Source organism: Sardina pilchardus, chromosome 11, assembly GCF_963854185.1.
Source record: "Sardina pilchardus chromosome 11, fSarPil1.1, whole genome shotgun sequence".
NCBI lineage: Eukaryota > Metazoa > Chordata > Actinopteri > Clupeiformes > Clupeidae > Sardina > Sardina pilchardus.
The window spans coordinates 4,391,104-4,413,605 of NC_085004.1; the positions used below are offsets into that span (position 1 = coordinate 4,391,104).

General features: G+C 43.6%; 1 protein-coding gene across 1 annotated transcript; it reads left to right on the plus strand.

Annotated features, from left to right (window-relative positions):
- The first annotated feature begins 12,270 nt into the window (after positions 1–12,270).
- Positions 12,271–22,419, plus strand: LOC134095246 (E3 ubiquitin-protein ligase NEDD4-like). Its single transcript, XM_062548693.1, has 6 exons — positions 12,271–12,517; positions 13,448–13,521; positions 15,532–15,610; positions 15,732–15,770; positions 20,200–20,253; positions 22,287–22,419. The coding sequence occupies exons 1-6, from the start codon at positions 12,467–12,469 to the stop codon at positions 22,335–22,337; spliced, it is 348 nt and encodes a 115-aa protein (XP_062404677.1). The 5' UTR covers positions 12,271–12,466; the 3' UTR covers positions 22,338–22,419.
- Positions 22,420–22,502: the final 83 nt, after the last annotated feature.

Here is a 22,502-nt window from a genome sequence, read left to right on the forward strand (position 1 = left end):
GCACAATCGTTGTGCAGGCCCCTTGGCAGACACACGGGGGCCATAGCCTAGGCCCTAGACTAGGCTATAAACATTTGGTAGTAGTTAAACAAGGTGAATAAATATAACTGTATGGGTTTCCCAATGTCATTTGTAGGGGTGTTATGACCGATATAACTCACTTTTAATACAATAATAGGTATACAGAATCATTGATCGTCTGTAGCCATCTATATATCTATCTATCTATCTATCTATCTATCTCAGGGGTGTCCAAACTTTCTGGCTCAAGGGCCACATTGGGTTTTGGAAATTGACCAGTGGGCCATTAGATTTGCTTCAATAGAGATTTCAAAGAGTATCATCTCTATGTAACATGCTGTTTTGATATTGACATTGTAAATGTTCTCTAAGAAGAGTGTAAAGCAGTTTGCAGTAATGTTAACCACAACGTCGTTGCTAGAAAAAAATAGTGAACAGCCAATGATAAGTGTGGCGGGACCATATCTATAATAAACTAATACATGCTCGGTGGGCCGAATAAAATACGTGGCGGGCCGCAGTTGGCCCGCGGGCCGTAGTTTGGACACCCCTGATCTATCTAATGCATCAGTCAGTAACCACCAGTAACGAGTAACGATGGAGTGTAGCAGGGTTGGTTATGCTTCTCTGAATTTCCCCACTTTCCCCTGCATATTCTGCGCAGGTTTGTAGTTTTCCCACGCCTCTGGGGTACAGTAGGTAGTAGGGGGGTGTGGCTTGGGTGTGGCTTGGGTGTGGCAGAAGTTGGTTCCCGCGCTGGAGACCCCTTTAAGGTTCCATGTAGCCCCCCTCCTCTGCCTCTATTTCAACTATCCTGAGGCAGAGGTATGTGTCTTATTGAAGTGTGCTTTGTCTTCTGTTTTATGATTTCTTTTTGTCATGCATCTAGTGTGATAACTAGCATAATGTCTTGTGCACTATACATGAGACACGAGATGACATGCATTTTCATGTGTTCCGACCGTGCACACTTTAAATATGACGTTTAAATGTTTCTTTCGCTGCAGCCGGTTAGCGGGCTGCAGGTGTATTAGGCTGGTTAGCGTGCTGCTAGCTGAGACATGTGGTGTTTTAACGAGTGGTTTACCTGATCTGGTTGGCAGGAGCTGTGATGCGCCTTGCTCGCTCCATGCCTGATTTATGCTTTCTTTTCCGACATCTCAGGTATGCCATGTATTGTATTATTGTTGAAAACATTTTGTGATGTAAACTGTACACTGTAAACTGTGCGACTGTAATTGTTTGTCGTGCGCCTCTATTTCAACTATCCTGAGGCAGAGGAGCTGTGATGCGCCTTGCTCGCTCCATGCCTGATTTATGCTTTCTTTTCCGACATCTCAGAGCAATAAAAATTAAAGCAACAAAAGTTCCAGTTGGTTGTGGCGTCCGTCCATTAACACACAACGCAGAGTGATCGAGGGAGGGGAGAGACGACCTCTGTTACACTGGTGCCGTTTGACCCGTCGTCAGTTCAGCTGTAGCCGAACACCGGGGTTGCTGCATTTCGAAGTGACGTCTCGACCGGACCGGACCTGTTGCTGCTGTCTGTCTGCTGTCGCCGGCTGCTAATACATCTATCATCAACGTCAGCGTCGTATGACGTGTATCTTTTGCATGGACTCTGACTTACTCTGAACACATTTTCGGGAGGTTTGCCTGTGTGAATTTGAGGGGAGGTCTTGCAAATGAGCATTGTGTACTGTATATGTATATAGCCTTTCTTTGTACTTTTCTTGTCGATTTGTCCTTTTCTCTGCATTTTGACTTGATTAACCATGGATTTCACTGGTAATAGTCATGGGTACTTTAGCGTTGGGAGGGGGAGGGGCATTCTAACATGTAGTACTCCAGGTAGCCCTGGCTTAGCTGGCGGTGTGGCTACTAGAGGTGGAGTTACGTTCTCTACTCCTGCATATCAGGATTTGCCACCGCTGGAGTTCACTGAGCCTGATATCCCAGTTAAGCTGACCAGTGGGCAAGTTAGAGAAATCAGTGCTAATATTAGCCAGTCTTTGAGTGCAAACCTTTTGAGTAATGTTTGTCTAGGTTCACCTGCTCTCTCTGCAGGCCATTCCCTGGGGGGTGGTACTCTTATTGATGCGTCAAAGTTGAATCTCGTCCTTCAGCGTGAGAGGAAAGAGCCGCCTTTCTTCAGAGGTGATGGTAGTGATAAACACTCTCTGTGTGAGTGGGAGGGGTTAATGAGGACGTATCTGAGTAGGGGTGGCTACACGGGGAGGGAACGTGTGGAGGAGCTCCTTGGCAGACTGATGGGCCGAGCCAGGGACGTGATTCGGATCTGGCTCCGTAATAACATGCAGGTGTCTGATGCAGGTAATGTGGATGCTGTCTTTTGCATCCTCAGACAACATTTTGACAGTGCTGTGCATTCAGGTATGCCTCTAGCTGATTTCTACTCCACTGTATCGTATGTCAATGAGCAACCTCTTGACTACTGGATCAGATTAAATAAGGCAGCTGAAGTAGCAGAACAGTCTTTGGGGAATGACAGCAGGGCGTTGCGGCTGCAGACTGTAGAAGTCGCTGCTATGTTCATTAGGCATTGCCCTGATAGGGACTTGTCCATGATGTTTTTAAGTAAGCCTCAGAATGAGTGGACTGCCTGTGAGGTTCAGACACGCCTTGATGAGTATGTAAGAAACCACAAGGTACAGAGGGGTCATGTATCACAGCACACTGCTGCTGCTGTCACACCTGTAGCTGAGGCTGTGAATTGCAGTGTGTCGCCTGGTGAGTCTTCAGTGGGGGTGGGCAAGCCAGATAGCGCAGCTGCGGAAGGTACCACTTTGGACCGGTTGTTGGGCATGCTGGAGAGGACGCTAGTGTGCAATCCCCAAGCTGCCCGGCGTAACCAGCCTAAGCAAGGTGAGAGGCGCAGTGTCAAATGTGACGTGTGTGAGAGTCCTGACCACTCTACTCAGTCACACTGTCGGTTGCATAGGTTGTGCTTTTTGTGTTTCAGTCCTGAGCATGTGCGCTCTCAGTGTCAAGGTAGGTCACAGAGTGTGAGACGTGTGGTGGATTCTGCTGTAGTGGGGACTGCGCAGAAGCCGAGGCCGTCTCAGGGAAACTAAAGAGCCTCCATTCAGAGGAGGGCAGTGGCGGGCATCTGAGTTTACCCTCCGGTTTGAATAATGATATTGAGTCTGTGTATTCGTATTTTTGTGAGACATTGCCAAAGTCAAGTAAGGTGGTCATGCAAAACACCATGAGGACTGCGCAGAGTGACAGTCTGTTTTACACCTCTGTATTAGTGCAGGGCAAAGTCGAGTTAAAGGGGATGTTGGATACTGGGTCAATGGCGACCACGCTTAGTGCAGACGTTGTGCCACGTCTGAGGGAAGCTGGTGTGTTGCCAGGTGAGTGTCCGGCCCCTGTTGATATTGTTCTGGTTGGCTGTGGAGGTAAGCAGACGAGTCCTCTGGGCGTGTGTGATATGTCCATTGAGATGTATGGTTTCAGTTTTGTGGTCCCTGTGTTGATTGTTGAGGGGCAGGTGGACCCGTTGATTGTTGGCACGAACGTCTTAAAGCCATTAATCAGACAGTTTAAGTCCAGTGATGCTTTCTGGCGTGTTGTGAGCCAGCCTGATGTTGTAGGTCAGGAGAATAATAGTCAATTTCTACGTCTTTTGTCCAGTCTGGAGAGATGGAGAGGTGGGTCTGTCCCAGATAAAGTGGGGACTCTGAGGCTGAAGAGCGCAGTCACGCTCCAGCCTATGACTGAGCATCTTGTGTGGGGGAGGTTACCGCCTAAGACATGCATCTCTGTTGGCAGCACGGTTGTTGTGGAGCCCAGCACTTCGCGCTGTATTAATAGACAGATGCTAGTTGGACGGGTTGTCTCTCCCATGTGGGGAGACGGGTGGCTTCCTGTCAAGATTGTTAATCCGACATCGGAGGCAGTAACCCTGCGCCGGAATGCAAAAGTAGCTGACGTGTATCCAGCCATTGCATTAGAGGATTTTGATCAGCATTTAGTTTCGCAGCACGTGGCTAAGGTGGACTCGGGCAGTTCTCATGGCAGCTTATCTGTCAGGAGTGATTCTGGCAACTGTGTGGGCAATGATGACTGCACGCTGCAAAGTCTTGGACTGGGTGCTATACCCATTGATGGTTGTCAGGTTTCTTCTCAGTGGAAGGATAAGTTAGTGGAGCTGATAGCAGAGTTTGAGTCTGTCTTTTCTCGACATCACCTTGACTGTGGTGAAGCGCGTGAGTTTTCTCACAGGATTAGGTTGACTGATGACCGGCCATTTAGATTGCCTTACCGTAGATTGTCCCCGGCGCATTATCAGAAGTTGAAGGAGACTTTGGATGAAATGGAGGAGAAGGAAATCATTAGGAAATCTAGTAGTGAGTACGCTTCTCCATTAGTGCTGGTGTGGAAGAAGAATGGAGACCTGCGGTTGTGCACTGACTTTAGGTGGCTTAATGCCCGCACAGTCAAGGATGCCCACCCGCTTCCACACCAAGCAGATGTTCTGGCTGCTCTGGGTGGTAATGTATTTTTCTCCACCATGGATCTGACATCTGGCTATTACAATGTGCCGTTACATGAGGATGATAAGAAATATACAGCCTTTTCGTCTCCATTAGGATTGCACGAGTATAACAGGCTCCCTCAGGGCCTTTGTAATAGCCCAGCTACCTTCATGAGGATGATGCTTTCTATCTTTGGTGATCAGAATTTCTTAAGTCTCCTCTGCTATTTGGATGATGTGCTTGTGTTTGGGAAATCTGAGGCAGAAAGTTTGCAGCGCTTGCGCGTGGTGTTTGAGCGTTTGAAAGAGCACAACCTGAAGCTGTCTCCAGCTAAGTGCAACTTTCTCAGGAGGTCTGTGAAATTTCTGGGTCATATCATCTCACAGGAGGGTGTAGCTAGCGATCCAGATAAAGTTGAGGCTATTGTGAATGTTTCGCAGTCAGACCTGATGGAGGCTGATGGCGTCACGCCATCAGCGAGTAAGATCCGCTCTTTTCTTGGTATGGTGGTTTATTACCAGCATTTTATTGAAAACTGCTCGGTGCTTGCGAGGCCATTGTTTGCTCTTACGGGTGGGTCTAAGCGGCCGCGCAGAGGCAAGGGTGTCAGGCCCGTGCAGAAGAGAAAGCTCTGCCCTCAGGACTGGTCCCCTGAGTGTGCAGGGGCTTTTCAGAACCTCAAATCTGCGCTGGTGAATAGTGTGCCTTTAGCTCACCCAGACTTCACAAAGCCGTTCCTATTGTCTGTTGATGCATCCACTAGTGGGCTTGGAGCTGTTCTGTCTCAAGTGCAGCCCGGTGAGGACAAAGCTCGGCCCATTGCTTTTGCGAGTAAGTCATTGAACCATGCTCAGTCTAAGTATCCTGCTCATAGGCTTGAGTTCTTTGCTATGAAGTGGGCCATCTGTGATAAATTTAGTCACTGGTTGCGGGGTCACAGGTTCACTGTGTGGACCGACAATAACCCCCTTAAATATGTCTTGACTAAGCCAAAACTGGACGCCTGTGAGCAGCGTTGGGTGGCGAGGTTGGCCCCTTTTGACTTTGACATTCTATACATTCCAGGCCCTAAGAATGTGGTGGCGGATGCTCTGAGCAGAGAGCCTTTTGTGAGGTCTAGGGTCATGCATCGCCTGACCAGAACATCATACATTGAACTGCTTAAAGAAGCGGAGAATTTACAGGTAGATTCGGTTCAAGATATGTTTCGTCTGTCATCTGAACTTTCAGAGGCGAGAGAGCAGCGGGCAGCCTCCGATGCTGATGGCGTGTGTGTTGGGGCCACACATGTCGTTCGGGATGAGACTGAGAACTCACAGGCAGTGGACGGGCAGGCACCCTCCGTGGCTGGCGGCGTGTGTGTTGGGGCCACACATGTCGTCCAGGATGGGATGGGAGGCTGGGTCTCGCGTGAAGAGGTCTCTGCTGTGTTGCAGTCCTCTCGTCACTGGGAGGATGGTGCTAAACTTAGGGCTATCTCTCATGTTCAGCAGCTAAAGGCGATGTCTATGACTGGTCAGAATCCTTTGCCTGTTCTTAGTCATGATGAACTGCATGACAAGCAGTGCCAGGACTCCACCATCAACAGGGTTAGGTTCTTTGTTGACAGGGGGCGTCGCCCATCCCGGCGGGAAAGGGTGCATGAGTCCCAGGAGACACTTAAGACATTGAGACAGTGGGGTAAGCTCTCCATGCGTTTAGGTGTACTGTACAGGGTATCGAAGAACCCTGTGTCTAAAAAGAATACCTTTCAGTATGTGGTACCTGAAGCGCTGAGGCTCATGGTTCTGAAAGGGGTTCATGATGAGGCAGGGCATCAGGGCCAGCAGCGTACTCTGTGGCTGGCCAGACAGAGGTTTTACTGGGACACACTTGAAAGGGACGTCAGGGATTATGTTCACAGGTGCAAAAGGTGTGTGGTTAGCAAGGCTCCGGAACCTGAGGCTAGGGCCCCTCTGGTTTCCATTGCTACCTCAGCTCCTTTAGAATTAGTCTGCATTGATTTTTGGTCTGCAGAAGATTCTCACAACAAGTCCATTGATGTTCTAGTGGTCACCGACCACTTCACTAAGCTGGCGTGTGCATATCCCTGCCCTAATCAGTCTGCTAAGTCTGTAGCTCGGGTTTTGTGGAATAATTTCTTCTGTGTGTATGGTTTTCCTGCGTGCATTCACTCTGATCAGGGGGCTAATTTTGAGAGCTCATTAATCGCGGAGCTGCTTCTGTTAGCTGGGGTGGAGAAATCTCACACCACTCCGTGTCACCCCATGGGGAATGGTCAGGCAGAGAGGATGAACCGCACCCTGGGAAGTATGATTAGAGCCCTACCACCCAGGTCAAAGGTCAAGTGGCCTCAGCTACTCAACAGTCTCACCTTTGCCTACAACTGCACTGTCCACGAGACCACAGGGTTCCCTCCTTTCTTTTTAATGTATGGCCGCACCCCTAGGTTACCTGTTGACTTAATGTTTGAAAGTGTGCTGCTGGACGGGGATGCAGTGGACATTGACACCTATGTTTCATCCTTGGGGAGGGACCTACGGGAGGCCATGGCCGTAGCTCAGTCTAATGCTGAGAAGCAGCAACGCAGGCAGTCTGAGCTATATAATAGGAGAGCTAAAGGGCAACCGGTCACTGTGGGCGACAGGGTACTGCTGGCCAACAAAGGAGAGCGGGGAAAGAGGAAACTGGCAGATAGGTGGGAGGGGACGATTTACACTGTTTCGTCTGTGAATACCACCACACACACCTTTAAAATTAGGAGTCCAGCAGGCAATGTGAAAACTGTACACAGAAACCTGATCATGCCAGTGAATTTCTTGCCGCTCCCCGAAGCTGATGAGGATGATGACCATCTGTCATGTTCTGGTGGCAGTCTTAGTGAGGCTGGCAACTCACAGTCCAGTGGGGATGAAACCACTGTTGACAGGACAGTTAGGTGGGTTGCTGGTCTGTCAGGTAGCTCTGGCACACACCGTAGTGACATAGGAGATTTTGGGTCAGTGACGGTAGAGGGAGGGGATGAAACGGTCCCAGACTCGGCTGGGGTAGGATCAGTGGGTACCTCGGTATCTTCAGCCGGTGGGAGCCCTCTGTGCACTGTGTCGGACAACGGTGTTGATTTTCTGTCGGTTGACCCCCACCCAACTGTTGATTCTCTGTCGGTTGACCCCCACCCAACTGTTGATTCTCTGTCGGTTGACCCCCACCCAACTGTTAATTCTTCTGTCCACACTGGTGTAACTGAGTCACTAAGCTGGCGTGTGCATATAGGAGGTGAACACGTGTCTCACCTCCTCGTCATAATGGTGACCAGCGCACAAGGCGTGGCAGGCTAATTAAACCTGTGAATAGGCTCATACAGACTATGTCAGCTCAGTGGGTGCGGAGTCTTTTTAGAGGAGCTCACTAGAAATTATTCACATGTTTCCACTTTGATGTATATTGTGTACTTTTGATAAGTTTTCTTTTATAAAGAGTGTATTTTTTTTTTTAAGTCTCTCCCCTCCAAACGGAATTATTGCAGTCTATTGCATTGGACTGTGCTGCGGGTTATGGTGTATCCTTTGCTAATGGGGTGTATATGGCACCTTTTCTATGGTTGGGTTACCTTCCTAGTCCGTTACTGGACAGCTGTCATTGCTGATGGACCGGTGGTCCTAATAACGGGATGCACTACCTGCATTTTCTTTTCAATGGGTGCTGTTTTCTTTTTATTTCTATATTGTGTTGATCTGGGGTGATGTGAACCTTTCTGATCTGTTTTCATTGGTTTATGGTGACAATTCAGTGAAGTCAGTGGGGGTGAGTGTAGCAGGGTTGGTTATGCTTCTCTGAATTTCCCCACTTTCCCCTGCATATTCTGCGCAGGTTTGTAGTTTTCCCACGCCTCTGGGGTACAGTAGGTAGTAGGGGGGTGTGGCTTGGGTGTGGCTTGGGTGTGGCAGAAGTTGGTTCCCGCGCTGGAGACCCCTTTAAGGTTCCATGTAGCCCCCCTCCTCTGCCTCTATTTCAACTATCCTGAGGCAGAGGTATGTGTCTTATTGAAGTGTGCTTTGTCTTCTGTTTTATGATTTCTTTTTGTCATGCATCTAGTGTGATAACTAGCATAATGTCTTGTGCACTATACATGAGACACGAGATGACATGCATTTTCATGTGTTCCGACCGTGCACACTTTAAATATGACGTTTAAATGTTTCTTTCGCTGCAGCCGGTTAGCGGGCTGCAGGTGTATTAGGCTGGTTAGCGTGCTGCTAGCTGAGACATGTGGTGTTTTAACGAGTGGTTTACCTGATCTGGTTGGCAGGAGCTGTGATGCGCCTTGCTCGCTCCATGCCTGATTTATGCTTTCTTTTCCGACATCTCAGGTATGCCATGTATTGTATTATTGTTGAAAACATTTTGTGATGTAAACTGTACACTGTAAACTGTGCGACTGTAATTGTTTGTCGTGCGCCTCTATTTCAACTATCCTGAGGCAGAGGAGCTGTGATGCGCCTTGCTCGCTCCATGCCTGATTTATGCTTTCTTTTCCGACATCTCAGAGCAATAAAAATTAAAGCAACAAAAGTTCCAGTTGGTTGTGGCGTCCGTCCATTAACACACAACGCAGAGTGATCGAGGGAGGGGAGAGACGACCTCTGTTACAGCACATAAAAAATGTATCGGAGTAAAAGTACTATACTCATGGAAAATATGTAGTGAAGTAAAAGTAGAAGTAGGAGAAAAAAATAATACTCCAGTAAAGTACAGATACTGCATTTCAGTACTTAAGTAGAGTACTTAAGTAGTTCTACTTCGTTACTATACATCTCTGTGAAGAGTTAAGTTGAAGTGTCATGTGAATCAGAAAGAAAGTTCAGTTCCCTTTAGAAGTAGGCCTAGCCTAGTTTTGGGCGTAGGCCTACTACAGTTTTATTCAGTGGTCATATTGTCATAGGATTTTCATAGTCTTGATTTGTTGACTGTGTGACTTCTGTGAAAATATCACCATGTTCAGACCACTTTACATATTTGTTATTTCTTCCACCAATTATCAAGCACATCCTTAAAAAAACATATAGGCTAGGGCCTAGGCTATAATGTCTTAAAATATAGGGACATTTTAAAATAGTAAAAAGCAAAAGTATACATCTTGGTGTGAAGTGTGTAATTATTTTGAATGGCATGCAAATTAGCCTACATTGCTTAAACCATTGTGAGATATTTATTAGCCTAATTGTTGATCTATCAAATGCAAAAAGCCGACTTCTAGGCCCAGTTGACCGTGGTTAGTCATCTGCATGCCTGATGAGATCTGCTACCCCATATGGAAAAAATATAGAAAAAACGTATATGCCGGCAATGTGTTTTATATACAAAACTTGTATGATTTACTCTTGAAAGTGGCCCCTTTCTTGTTTTCCTCATACAACGTCATATATAGTCCTTACTCCTTACAGGTTACAATGTTTTATGTTTCAGGTTACATAGATTTAGCAAGGATCTTATAATGGTTCCACTGTCATATAAAAACCTGATAGATTTTTATATGCCAGTGCCTTTATTATTTTGTCTCACCATACTTGGTCGTGTGACTACAGTAAATAAGAATATAAGCTAGAAAATGTAATTTCGAGGAAATTAGTAGTGCATGAAAATACAAAACATATATTAACATAAAATGCAAAACAAACCCTTATTTAGAAACAGTTGAAACAGTTGGCAGGATTCATAGTTGATGACAACTGACAGTTGGAATGGTGGAACAGTTGGATAGTTCAGTAGTTTAAGACTTTTACCACTTTTTACCACTTTTAAAAGATAACTTCAACATTAAACTGTCAGATTCTCAGACAGCCAATAAAATTGCAGGATTCTGGAGGCCAATCAGATTACAGGATTCTGGGAGCAATCAAATTGCAGATAAGTGGCATGGACAAAAGCGACTGCTAATAGTGCGTTCATGCAGTATGAACTGGAACCTCGGAGGACCCGCCTTTAAAAAGTCCCGACCTCCGAAAAGAGTGTGTTCATGAGATCAGTTCGGAAAATAAATACAGTAAACGCATAAATACGTTATTACAACTGCTTAGTATGGTTGAACAAGAAGGAAAATGTCTTGGGCGAGTGTTTCTATCTGTGTTGTTAATTTAGTGACAAATTACCTTGCCTATTCGTAATGACAGTGAAATTCACCTCTTGTGTTGTTGCATAGTTGGAGAATATGATAGTGACGTCAAGTCGGACACCTCGGGGCACAAAACGTCCGCACGAGTCTCCGAGCAAAAAATCCAACCCGACCTAGCGTTCATGTCATTTTTCCGCTATCGGAGGTCAGAAATTTCCGAAGGTCCGATGTGCATGAACGCACTATAATGTCTTGAATCTTCACGTCAAGAAAGTCAGGGTTTAACAGTCAAAGCATATGTTTTTTGTATATTTTTTGGGCTTTTATGCCTTTAATGTGACAGGACAGTGTAGAGTGACAGGAAGCGAGTGGGAGAGAGAGTAGGGGTGGGATCCGGAAAGGACCACGGGGCGGGAATCGAACCCGGGTCGCCGGCGTGCGGTGCAGGTGCCCCAGCCAGTCGCGCCACGACTGGGGCCTCCCGTGAAATTCATTGACAATATGAAAGTGTAGATTGTATATTGTCGAATTATGCAAATGCAAATTATGCAAGTGAAATTTCAACATTTTATCCAGTTGTATGTTTGTTTATCATGGATTTTCTCAAAATAGCACTGTGCGCAAAGCGACTGGTTTTGCCTTGCGAGGTCACATATTATTGTTCAATATAGGCTTGACAGCTAATACCAATTCAATTCAATTAAAAAAAAAAAAAATTATCCCCGAGGGGCAATTTCTCCATGCAGGCATATATAGTGACATATAAGATGCACAACATATACGTCAGGACAAAAGGAAGAACAGGACAGACAGGGGTGTGCATTTGTGTACGTGTGTGTGTGTGTGTGTGTGTGTGTGTGTGTGTGTGTGTGTGTGTGTGTGTGTGTGGATGTGTGTGTCTGAGTGTGTGTGTGTGTGTGTGTGTGTGTGTGTGTGTGTGTGTGTGTGTGTACAGACACGCTGTGTAATAGTAAATGGTCCTGATATGGACAAACTCATTATAGACAGACAAATGAATGCATTTAATGATATGAAGATGCTGTAACCTACTGTTAATTTTGCAACATCTGGACTTTCCAGAATGACTGCATACAGTTTAACATCAGTAAATGGACTCGAGGCAGCCACACCTGTAAATGCAAGTATGATGTACATGACATTTGTTCCTGAAATGAACTCTTTTAAGCAAGAGTGGATTGTATCTGGCATATTCTATCCTCTAAAATGAGTTGTGAAACATGTCTGCCTGAAAATACTATGCTCCACTCAGTTATTTCAGGTAACTTGAAAAGTAGTGGAGAATGGCTATAAGATTAAAATGTGTGTGTTTTGGCTTTTATGCGAATAGCCAAAGTGCAAATAGCAAAAGTGAAAGTAGCCTTCCTCCTGTTTTTGTAGCCTAATCGTGCAGTCTGCATTCGGTGCGTGTTATTGTCATTCTGAATGCCAAAATAGGTGCGAATTTGGTTTGTCATCTCGTCACACACACACGCACCCACGCACACACACACACACACACACACACACACAGCGATGGAGAGAGAGAGAGAGAGAGAGAGAGAGAGAGATAGAGAGAGAGAGATTCCAATCAGCGCGGTACGCAACTAGGGCGTGGAGGCGTGGCAAGCGGAAGGAAACTAGAGCCAGGATGAAGCTTGTTAGCCTTGAAACCACGACACATTTGCCAATATATCTATTCTCAAGTTACATCTTGAGTACACTATCTTCTCAAAGCTTGGGGGTGAGGCAGCATATCCATTAATATAGTCATTAGTTGTTTCCTTCCTCACCATACACGTATCGTTGAAGACATCTGAATCCCAGGAATATGAATATGGCTGGAATTCCTCCCGAGGTTCGAGGTCTTCAAACAGATGAGGTACCGTAAGTAAACTAGCTAGCGATAGCTAGCTTGTTTACGTTAATCAATTTTCAAGTGAGCCAATTAGATTCATAACGTTAAAGTTAAAGTCATCATGAAGACTTCATGTTGGGGTTAACTGTGTTCGTCTGTTGAGTGGCTAACTTAACAGCTAACAATAAACGACGTTAGGGTGGTAAGTTGAATTCTCTGAGCCTAACTTCGATAATACTAGTCAGACCACGATTTTATGTGAGCACTGAGCAGCAAGCTTTGACTTCACATTAGCATCTACACTCGGAAGTCAGCAAAGCAATTCAGCATCCACAGTTATTGTAGCTGGACAGTTTTTGAAACAACGCGAACGTTTCCGTCAGGAATATTGTGGTGAAAGAAAATGGGCTATGTTCAGCGTTGTTAATGTCATCGGTTTTTAGCTGACAAGCTAACAGGACCTATTAACGTTAATTATGGCGTTATGTCGGTGTAGGGTCGGTCACGCTTGCCAAAATTGTATGTCCAGCTTAAGAGGAATACAGATAACGTTACCTACCATTAACATTAGGCCTACCTAATGTCGTGTGGACATGGTAAGCGTTGAATAGTACGTAAAAGGAAGGTAATCCTGTGTGGTTCCTTAACCAAAAAATTACAGTAGTAGCCTATAGCCTACTTTTTCCCATCTGTAGCCTACCTGTCATGTGATGATTACTCACGGCACGTACAGTAGTAGGCTATAATGTGGTGAGTCAGTGGTATTGCGCAACTACACTTCAAGTAAAAGCTGTAGAAGTAGTATTGCACAAGAGTAATAAACGTGCGTGTTGTCATGTTTATGGGATGTGGCTTGGTCAACTCTACCATCAAGAGTGCTTGACAGTAGGCTACACACCTTTTTGAATAATTTTGAATTATAATGATTAAAGGAAAACCCTATTCCTTGTACAGGATGAAGCAAGAATTATCAGAGTCAAAGTCATTGCTGGAATTGGACTGGCCAAGAAGGACATTCTAGGTGCAAGGTGAGTGTCAAGTCAAGTAGCCTAAACTGTTTGTCTAGCTAAACCCCTTTATCTGCATACACATGTGTGTGTTTCTAAGGCATTTACTGTGGCACAGAGAAACAACATTGAGCTAATGGCAACTTGGGGACAAACAAACAAATAAACATTTTGTAGAGCATCACGTTGAAGTCCGGTTCATTATCATTTCAAAGTGTCTGCACGTTTCAACCAGAAACCTCTAGAAACAGATTGAAAGGGTCTTTATAACTCTCCATCCCCTTAAAAACATATCGCCGCATTCTACAGTGGGAAACTGATTCGGATCCAAGCTGTCAGATGCTTAACAAAAAATATTAGTGTTTAGCCCAAACAATGATTAGGCCTACTGAGTATTTTAATGTCACCAAGCCTCCCTAATAGACCTTTGATAACAGTAGAGTTGAGCATAAAAGCAGTGCTGACAATGGAATGGAACCTTCAGAACATAAAGATTTCAAGCCAGCAGCAGGGAAAACGGTTTAATTTTCTATAATTTGTAACTGAAGTTACAAAGAAGAGATTCCAATATAAACGGTGGTTTGCTGCTGGACTTGCAGGTGAGATTGACCTTACTGAGAAGAGCATGCTACAGGTCTAATCTGGGCGGAACAAAAACCTCAGTTCAAATATCAGGTCACCCACATAATTACTGCGTGTCACAATATTTTGGAAACATTTGATAATTCTCAAATATCTGCCAGGGCAAACTGCGGGAGTTTTTTGTTTTGTCAACATCTTTGTTTTGTTATCTTGGAAGTAGTCTAAGTGTCAAGTTGTGATGTATGTTCACGGTGTATTGAAGATTGCTCTGTTGTGTGCTGGTCTTGAGAGTGTTTGAATGGAAGTGGCCTGAAGTTGTACAGCTGTCGGCCGCTTAATTGTAGCTATATCTGTATCTGGAATGGCAGTAGCTAACAACCTGTCCCTTGGGTGGACAGTACAGTCCAATACACTACACCTCAGCACTGTGTAATAGAAATCCATTTGTTATGGTGTTCAGTGAGGCCAGGGTGCTCTTGGCTAGACTATTAGCATAACATACAGTAGGAGAGCAAAGATCTTATATGATTTACATCGCAACTAAGCAGAGGTAGTTTGCAAATTCATCTGTGACTTAAACCAGATGGATCTAGAGGGAAAGTATTTTATCTGCTTTCCTGCTTCACCTTAGATATTTATTATGTCTATATGTAAGGCAAAATAGGTCAATTTGCACCATGTTTGTTGACCACTTCAGGTGTTACTGTATAGCCAAGTTTCAAACACAGTGCTTACATTTACACCCTCGCTTGAGCTACTCCCCAAGAGTCGGTGAACAGCCTAGAAGGAAATTGAATCTCAACTGAAGGTCTCCAGTCTATGATCTGTGCAAACTAGCCTTGTGAGCTGCAGGGTACAGTACATTGGTAGCACCAGGTCAATGTAGTTTAGCACAAAACACTGACATTGACCTCTGACAGAAAATACATGCTAGGGTTCATTAACAGGCATGCATCCATTATTTTGGATGTGCAGGACACATGCTTTAGTGTGGTAGTGGGTAAAATACAGTGAATGTCAATGTAAATTTCAAGGTGTGTGTACAAAACACACAGTCAGAGTGCAAGGTGCATGGAGGGTTCTCTCTACTACCATAGCATTGTTTTGTATGAATGCATTACATCTGAGTAAGGTTAGAAAAATAAAGTCAGTATAGCATTCTTTATCTTCACATCTAGTGACTGTCAGAAACAAACTGCTGTTAAAAACCTTTTCCGTTGCAAATATTGCAAGTATGCGTTCTATTTTGGCCCAAATAGCTCTGCTCGCCAGCCTAAGGGGAAGATGAAACATTGTTTGGCTCGTCACTGTTTTGGAATCTTCTAAACCCAAATCTGATCTTCTAAATCTAAACCTAATCTTCAAACTCATTATCCTTTGACAATGAATGATTTGTGAGTTGTTATTTAGATGTTAACCAAACCCCTTTGTCCATTGTGTTTCACCCAGTGATCCATACACGAGGGTCTCACTTTATGATCCTGTCAATGGTGAACTGACAAGTGTTCAGACCAAGACGATTAAAAAGGTCAGTGGCTGTCAAAACTTTGCAACTTGATATTATCATGGCTCTTTACATAGCTGATAACTTAATAGCAAAAATAAATAAATAAATGCAGCTATCTTTTTCTCTTTTCCTCACCTATTAGACATTGGACCCAAAATGGAATGAAGAATTCTTTTTCAGAGTAAGTAAACGATTAGCCTACATTTGATGTGTATTGTGTTGTGATGTCATGGAAAAAGGCGCTGAATGGAAACAATTTACCTTCCCTCAGTCTCTCAGCATGCTATCTCTTCTTAACCCCTAACTGGCCTCACTTAAGTCTTGTTTACCCTCTGTGCTTCCTTATGCTGTAAGTTGTGTTTTTGTTGTTTGCATTAAGCATTGTCTATTTTAGAGCTTATAACAACACATTTATTCCTACCTTATGAATATGTGTGTACAACGCCATATTTTTGTCCGTCCACCCTGGCTGGTACTGTAATTTTCCGACCATTAGCCGCGGCTTATACTTCGATTTTACAAAATATCTTCAGCTATGAGGTTAATACACGGGGGCAGTTAATATGGTGTTAATATGGTTTTGTTTCTTTTAACTTGCATAGAACACTATCCTGCGGCTTATACACAATGCGGCTAATACACAGGAAATTACTGTAGTAGTAATTTGCTGTAAGACAACATCTTAGTGCCTCTGTCCCCTATTATCACCACTAGAGGACTGCGTCTGAACAGTGCTAAGTTCCATGTTTTGACCTCTGCTTTGGATTCTTACCACTTGTGAGCATATGGCTGTGTAAACACACTGGCTGGTTAAATATTAAAGTATATGCCTTTGTGAAGCTGTGGGCAACACAGAATTCAGTGGTGCATAGGTGCTATCGGACATTATGCTGTTAGAGTCCTGTCTGTATATTAACTTGTTGGGATTATCAAACTAATGATGATGTCTTTCTTCTGTGGTTGACACCATTACCAAACTCATGGTATAATCATGACATTATGGTAGTGTATTATTTTCACTAGTTTTACCAATACAAGCAAGTTTAAGGAAGGAATCCATAAAATCAGCGATTCTGACCTCTGTAGGCAATGGAAAGTATCCTATCATAGTCAAGGGATCCTTACAGGGAGTTCCAAATACCTTCAGATAGAATCTGCCTGATTTTGCTCCTTATTGTTGCATAATGGCTTGGCAGTGTCATACTTATCATAAACACAAGTTAAACTGTTTTCTTTTGTGTGGCCTTCACCAGAAAGTATTTATGTAGTGTCACACACTCCATCAAATATTCACAGAGTGGTTCTGCCTCGACTCACTACCATGTTTATTTAACTTGAATAAAGTATAACCAAAGTAGCATACATCAGTTGTCCACTTCCAAAAAAATTAAAAACAGGCTAAAGAAAGCTTCTACACATGCACATTCTGTCTAGGTTTAGTCTTAGCTTTTGCCCGGTCCTACAGTAATGAATGGAGGGTTCTGCTGCAAATGTGTTTGATGGAATGTCAGTGGCAGATCAGTATTTGTTAGATTTTCATTTGCGGCTATTGGTTTCCTATCGCTCATTTGCACAAGGGACTGAGGAAGGTGGTTGCCCAGGGACCGGCAAGCTAGTACCGCCACTGTATGTTGTGTGGGATTCCTTGTCAGTGCTCGTTTAATGTATTTGCACTGCATAGGCCTACTGCAGAACATGCGATACTGGGTGTCAGAGGAATGTCTCACTAGAGGGCAGACGGATATGCTTGTGTAGAAAACCAGGCAGGCTATTTTGTGTGTGTGTGTGTGTGTGTGTGTGTGTGTGTGTGTGTGTGTGTGTACTATAGTCTCTCTCTGTGTGTGCCTTGTGCAAGATTTGTAATGGATACGATTTTGTAAATTCAACCAAGGCTAGTTTTCTGTGTTAAATTATATTGAAAGAGCGATGAACAGATACGATAAATAAAGGAATGTATTTATTGATGTATCAAGTTTGAAGTTACATATTGACTCTAGAAATAGGCCTATTGCTTTAGTTTATTATTGGCACAGTATTTGTATAATGAATTGTGCTGTAATGAATTTACGTAGCTAAAGAACAAAATTCTACTCGAAAAGCAACAGTGGCATATTTGGACTTTTTTCACATGATAAAAAAACAAAACAAAAAAAGATTTCCATTTGATATAATTTGGATCTATAGGCGAAGGTCCTCCTTTAGGAAAGCAAAATGCCCTTATCTCAACTTAAGATCTCAAAATACTTATGGTCCTCTAGGAGAAGCAGGTGAGATCTCACTAAGAGCAGATTAATTGACTCAAAGTCAAAGACATTTTGGAGGCAAGAACATTTTGTTTGGGTTGTAACCTTCAGCTGCTGAATTATAAAGACTGTCATCAAATGTAGAATTTTGTGAAATTCAGGTTGCTTTGAACGTACCGTTACGATGACAACACTCTTCCATTGTCTTATGTTTTATTTGATAGAGGGGCGCTTCAGGTGCAACGTGGTATTACAAGATAGATAGCCTTGTACTGTCTAGTTTATGCTAACTTTAGTGGATGTCTGGGCTACACGAAGCATAGGCGTTTTTGCTAGTATTAGAGTGAAATGGTTGGCTCTTTGTAAGTGAGGACAGTGTCTCTTTCCCAACTGTTAGAGTGCGGGCCTGAGTAGTCAGATCAGGTGAAGTAGGGGAGAGGCCGCATTATGCATAAATTCACTTTTACTTGCACAGACGTGTTCGGCCTATTCCCTCCTCATTGTGCCAATGGCTGGCTATTTGCACTCTGTTGCTACTTCTAGGTCACTTTTAAACAAAAAAAGCCATGTACAGCTTGTAGCTGCAGCTTCATCCATCTAAATCAGCTGATAGGCATTTCACAAGGTTGTCTTCCCACGGACACTGCAACTAGAGCTGATGACCCCCTCTGCCACCCCGTGACCCCGTGACCCTGTGAAAGTAGAATATCGGCCTGTCAATTTGGTCGCCGCTGAAGACCACCACCACTATAGCCACTACTGCCAGCTTTAAAGGCATTAAGAAAGAGGCAATACATTTTAAACACCCACCCTAGCGTAAATATTCTGAATGTTAAACACACCATGAATCTTTTGTCAATATAGTTTGTATGTTTGTTATTGTTATATTGATTGTTATTAATCCACTTCAAGTTATCCCTTTTGTGAGAATGGCTTTGTGTTAACATTTTGAAAAGTAATATTTGCTTTGTTCTTGCCATCTTTTAAACTATTTATCGTATGCTTCTTTAGTATTGTTCAATATCAAAGTGTAATTGATTTTGAGTACATTTACTGTCAAAGTTAACTGGTTACTGGTAAGATAAGAGACTGCAGCTGTGCACTATTCTGCCCTATTGGGGGATTTGACTTGTATGAATCTTCAACTTGAAGTGACATAACTGTAATGCTTGACGTTCAGATAAAATAACAATCAATAGATACAATACAAAATCCTGTCTGGAAATGCTTGAAGTTCAGATAAGATCTTCTGATGTGATTTAAAAATTTGATTGACACATTGCTTCGACAAGTGTGCAGCGCACTCTGCTTTTGACATTTGATTACATTCCATTTGATTGTTTTCTATACAACCCCACACATGAGCCAAACTACCCCCACACACGAGCCAAACTAACCCCACACACGAGCCAAACCAACCCCACACACAAGCCAAACCAACCCCACACATGAGCCAAACTTTGCCGCTGCTGCTGTGCCAATTACCAATTTTTCTTTTTTATCCAAATTGACAAGTGACCGCATACTCATTTCGCCGCTTGTTTTGCAGAATGCCGTCACTGTGATTAGGCATCGTTACAGGCATTCTTCTAATCATGTGTCTACTGTAGGTTTACTAGCATATTTGTTGCAATCAGGAAAACATTGTTTTAGGTTTTAGCATAAGGTTGCTCATGGAAAAGTCCACACATTTTGTATAGCCAACAATTCACGAGCGTGTATAAAAAATGTGAATGACTTGATGGAAACTCAGCCATGGCCTACATTGTCTCTGCACATGGTGTGTTGGCCTAGAATAAAATGACGGTAGCATCTACTTCAGGTCTATCTTTGTTCATGACTGGGCTTTGATTGCATGCTGCTGCACGCTGACATGAGTCACCAGCCATTTGTGGGTTATGAGAGCCCCCCCAGAATGAGAGCCCCCCCAGAATGAAATCAGAAGCTGGGCACCATGCATGAGTTTACGCATGAGGGGCACCGCCAGTGTTTTAGAGGCGCTCTGAATCAGGGGTGTTAGCACTCTTGCTAAAACCTGATTATGACTTAACTCACAAACTCTGACCTTATTTACTGCCTAGAGTGCTTGGGATACCTTTGACTGGTGCTAATGTTGTCTTTGCGTTTCAGCTGTTCATCGCAAAGCACTGTACAGTTATGTTTGGTCTGAATCATGCTGTGTCCTGTCCTCACCAGATCACCTTATTTGGCACTTTGTGTAGGAATTGTATTGGAATGAATCCTTACTACACTGTTTCTTGACAATGTCACAATCACATTTTTATGCTGAATAATCAGTATAATGGCTTGCCACATTAAGTCAGTCGATGTGTGTTGATGTTGATCGCCTTTTCATTCTGTTTTTAGGTTCATCCCAGAAAGCATCGACTTCTTTTGGAAGTGTTCGATGAGAATCGTCTGGTAAGTGTTTTTTGTTATATGATACAAGTAGTCTCTGTCTCACACCGCCCTCATCATCTGGCACATCCATCACACACAAAACACATTTGACCTATATATCCCAATCCATAAGCTTACCTCTGTGAAGCAACTGGTGTTACTTTAGACATATTTTTCAAGAAGAAGGTTTTTGAATATCTTGAGACTGCTGCTGTGCCCAAGTGAATAATGTTCTGCTTTATTTGGACATTTCTGAACAGATTTACAGTAGCCCGTATTCACCTAACCATATTTTGAATTAGTTCTCATCTTTGCTGAAATGAGCCTGCAAAACGTTTACCAAAACTGGTGCTGCTGCACAGTATACAGCCGCCTCGTCCACAAGCTTTAGTTCTTTAGATTTTCACTAGATATAGTAAGATGGGTTTTTTTTTATTAAATAAAAGTAAGTTATTGTCCATTTACTGGAATGAAATATGTGCAGTCATTTCATTTCAGTGTTGCTTATTCTCTTACTGTACGCAGTCATATTACGCACTGCTATAGCATATGTGGTTTTGTGATGGAGCGTATGGAAGATTGCGTCCCATTGAGTATTTGGGAAGGCCTTTGGCATTTCATTAACTTCTTTATAATTTCCTGTGATAATCTAGGTCAACAAACATTTTTGTTGTATTTGGCCCTGAAAGGAAAAGCCAATTCAAGACCGCAATCTATGAGAAATAATAACAGCTGTGTGTGTGATTCCATAGACTCTCCTTAAAGAAAACACTGTCTGCGTAGAGAAACATCTGCTTGCTACAACTGGCATTTTGTCTTTCTCGGGTTTCAAACATGTTGCATTCTAAGTGCCACTTGCAATAGCCTCGCTGTATTTCACAGCGTAGCAATGTATTCAGGGCTGCCGGCCTCAATGTAGTAGCACAGGATTCAGATGCACGGGGATTATTGGGTTGCCTTTATACACAATAATTGCTTCAAATTGTGCCACACAGTCTGCTTTGATGAATTTTATTAATTTAAATTAAATTGTTTGGTGGACATGGCACACTTGTTCTTCCATTTAGGAACTGAACTGTATTGATTCAGTACTTGATCATATGGTTGGGTGTCTTGGCAAGACATTCTGATCATTTTAACTGTCTCTGAAAGGGTCACTAAATACACTAAATAATGAAGATGGCAGTTTGTTTTGTACAGAGAAAGATCCAGTCATGACTTGAGGTATTTGTATAGACATGTGCATGTTTATTGGCCATTCTAAACAATTAGTTAAGTCTACCTTCCCTTGCACCTTGGCCCCCCAGAATAGCTTGGCTGAGAGCAGTTGTTGCTGATTGATGGCATGGAATGTCACTGACAGAGAAGCTGGCATCATAACCAGCATTTGATGCAACATAAGGTGTCAAGTAACATGTGATGTGGCACTATCATTGTGAGGATACCTGAAAGCTGGAAAATCACGTGTTGGTTATACATTAAACCTTTCTGCTGCCACATATGCATTGCGCTTTACTCCGTGTGACTGGGACTCATTCTGTATGGTTTACAGCTTTATCTGTTCATCAAGACGTGGCCATGACAAGACGTGTTTAACCTGCTGATGTTAGCAGGTCCTACTGACTAGCTATAGTGTCATACAAAAGCGTCTGACAAAAGATCCTTGTTTCCCAAGTCTATTTTCAAATAGTTTTTAAAAATCAGTCTGTTTGATTTAGAATTATGCTGAAACTCTTTCTGCATGATTTCCTGTAATTCTATCCCAGTGTTTAAAAATATGAGCAGGGGTGTCGCGCAAGAGAAACCGTAGAAGCGTAGCTGCTGTTGGAAGTGCCACTGAGGTCTTCAAGTGAGCAATTCCACAGCAAGTGCCAGACCGAGACGCAGGAAAAGAGTGTTCCGACGGGAAGCAACTGGTGTGCTGGATTTGTTCTTTTGAAACTGTCGAAAGTAGAATTGCCACACTCTGTGGTTTTGGTGTTGGAGCAGATTTTGTGGTTGAAGAGTGAGTGAGTGAGCGTGTGTGTGTGTTTGTGTGTGTGCTCTGTTTTCAGTGGCTGCCTCAGTGCCATGCTCCGTGGCTGAATATACCCCCTGCTCCTTAAAGAGGCAGACCACAGGGGACTGAGCACTTCTGAGGAGTCGGTGCTTTTCCTTCAGCGTACATCTGACCTCCCCTGGCCATTAGCCACCCAGCAGCCATGACGGGAATGTAGGTTGTCACCGGAGCTATTTTGACTATGTGTTGCCGCTAATGATTCTAATCACCG

Coding starts and splice junctions, on each gene's coding strand:
- LOC134095246 (XM_062548693.1), top strand. CDS start 12,467: ATGAATATGGCTGGAATTCCTCCCGAGGTTCGAGGTCTTCAAACAGAT. Junction 15,771..20,199: donor ATGAAGAATTCTTTTTCAGA/GTAAGTAAACGA, acceptor TTCTGTTTTTAG/GTTCATCCCAGAAAGCATCG. Junction 20,254..22,286: donor TGTTCGATGAGAATCGTCTG/GTAAGTGTTTTT, acceptor CTCTGTTTTCAG/TGGCTGCCTCAGTGCCATGC.